The 515-nt window shown below is 48.3% G+C and overlaps 1 protein-coding gene across 1 annotated transcript in view; it reads right to left on the minus strand.

The window, feature by feature from the left end:
• Window positions 1-11: 11 nt before the first annotated feature.
• The window catches only part of LOC119588909, a 4582-nt gene continuing 4078 nt past the window's right edge, over window positions 12-515 (minus strand). The window contains exons 8-9 of the mRNA XM_037937529.1: window positions 331-391; window positions 12-232 (exon numbers count right to left, since the gene is read on the minus strand). Coding sequence (XP_037793457.1) covers window positions 12-232; window positions 331-391 — 282 coding nt within the window. The remainder of the gene's footprint in view (window positions 233-330; window positions 392-515) is intronic.

Raw genomic sequence — 515 nt, forward strand, 5'->3', positions numbered from 1 at the left:
TTGATAAAGAATTAGGGATACAAAACCGAAGGAAAAAAGGGTTTCGTGTCCGTCTTGTCCAGCACAGTCCAGAACTCAGCTTGGACCACTAGGAAAGCCTCAGTATGCGGTGTACATTTGTTGATCCCCGTAATTGAGGATTCCCGTCGGGCTTCTCGCTCGCCGTAATATGGCTCCATCAAAACCCTTCCGTATCGCGTGCTGTGCGTGTGCTCTCCAGCCCAAGCAGCATCTGAATAGTGGGTAGTAATTATCATTTCCTTCGAGTCTGCTTCCCTGTTGACATAAATTAGAGGAGGGAAATAAGCATTGAAATGATGATAAACGTACTGGTTTTCCGGATATTTCGGGAGGCTGAGTAAGGGCGTACGTTCGTCAGGGATCCACCCGTCTTCAGGTAAGAGTTGTAGGGGTCCTCTCAAACCCCCCACTTATTCTGCCACTGGCTTTTCCCGCAACGGGAAGGGATACAGTCAGGGTTAATTACATGTCTTTTCCTACCTCAGGTAATGGGG

This window comes from Penaeus monodon, chromosome 24, assembly GCF_015228065.2.
Source record: "Penaeus monodon isolate SGIC_2016 chromosome 24, NSTDA_Pmon_1, whole genome shotgun sequence".
Lineage (NCBI taxonomy): Eukaryota > Metazoa > Arthropoda > Malacostraca > Decapoda > Penaeidae > Penaeus > Penaeus monodon.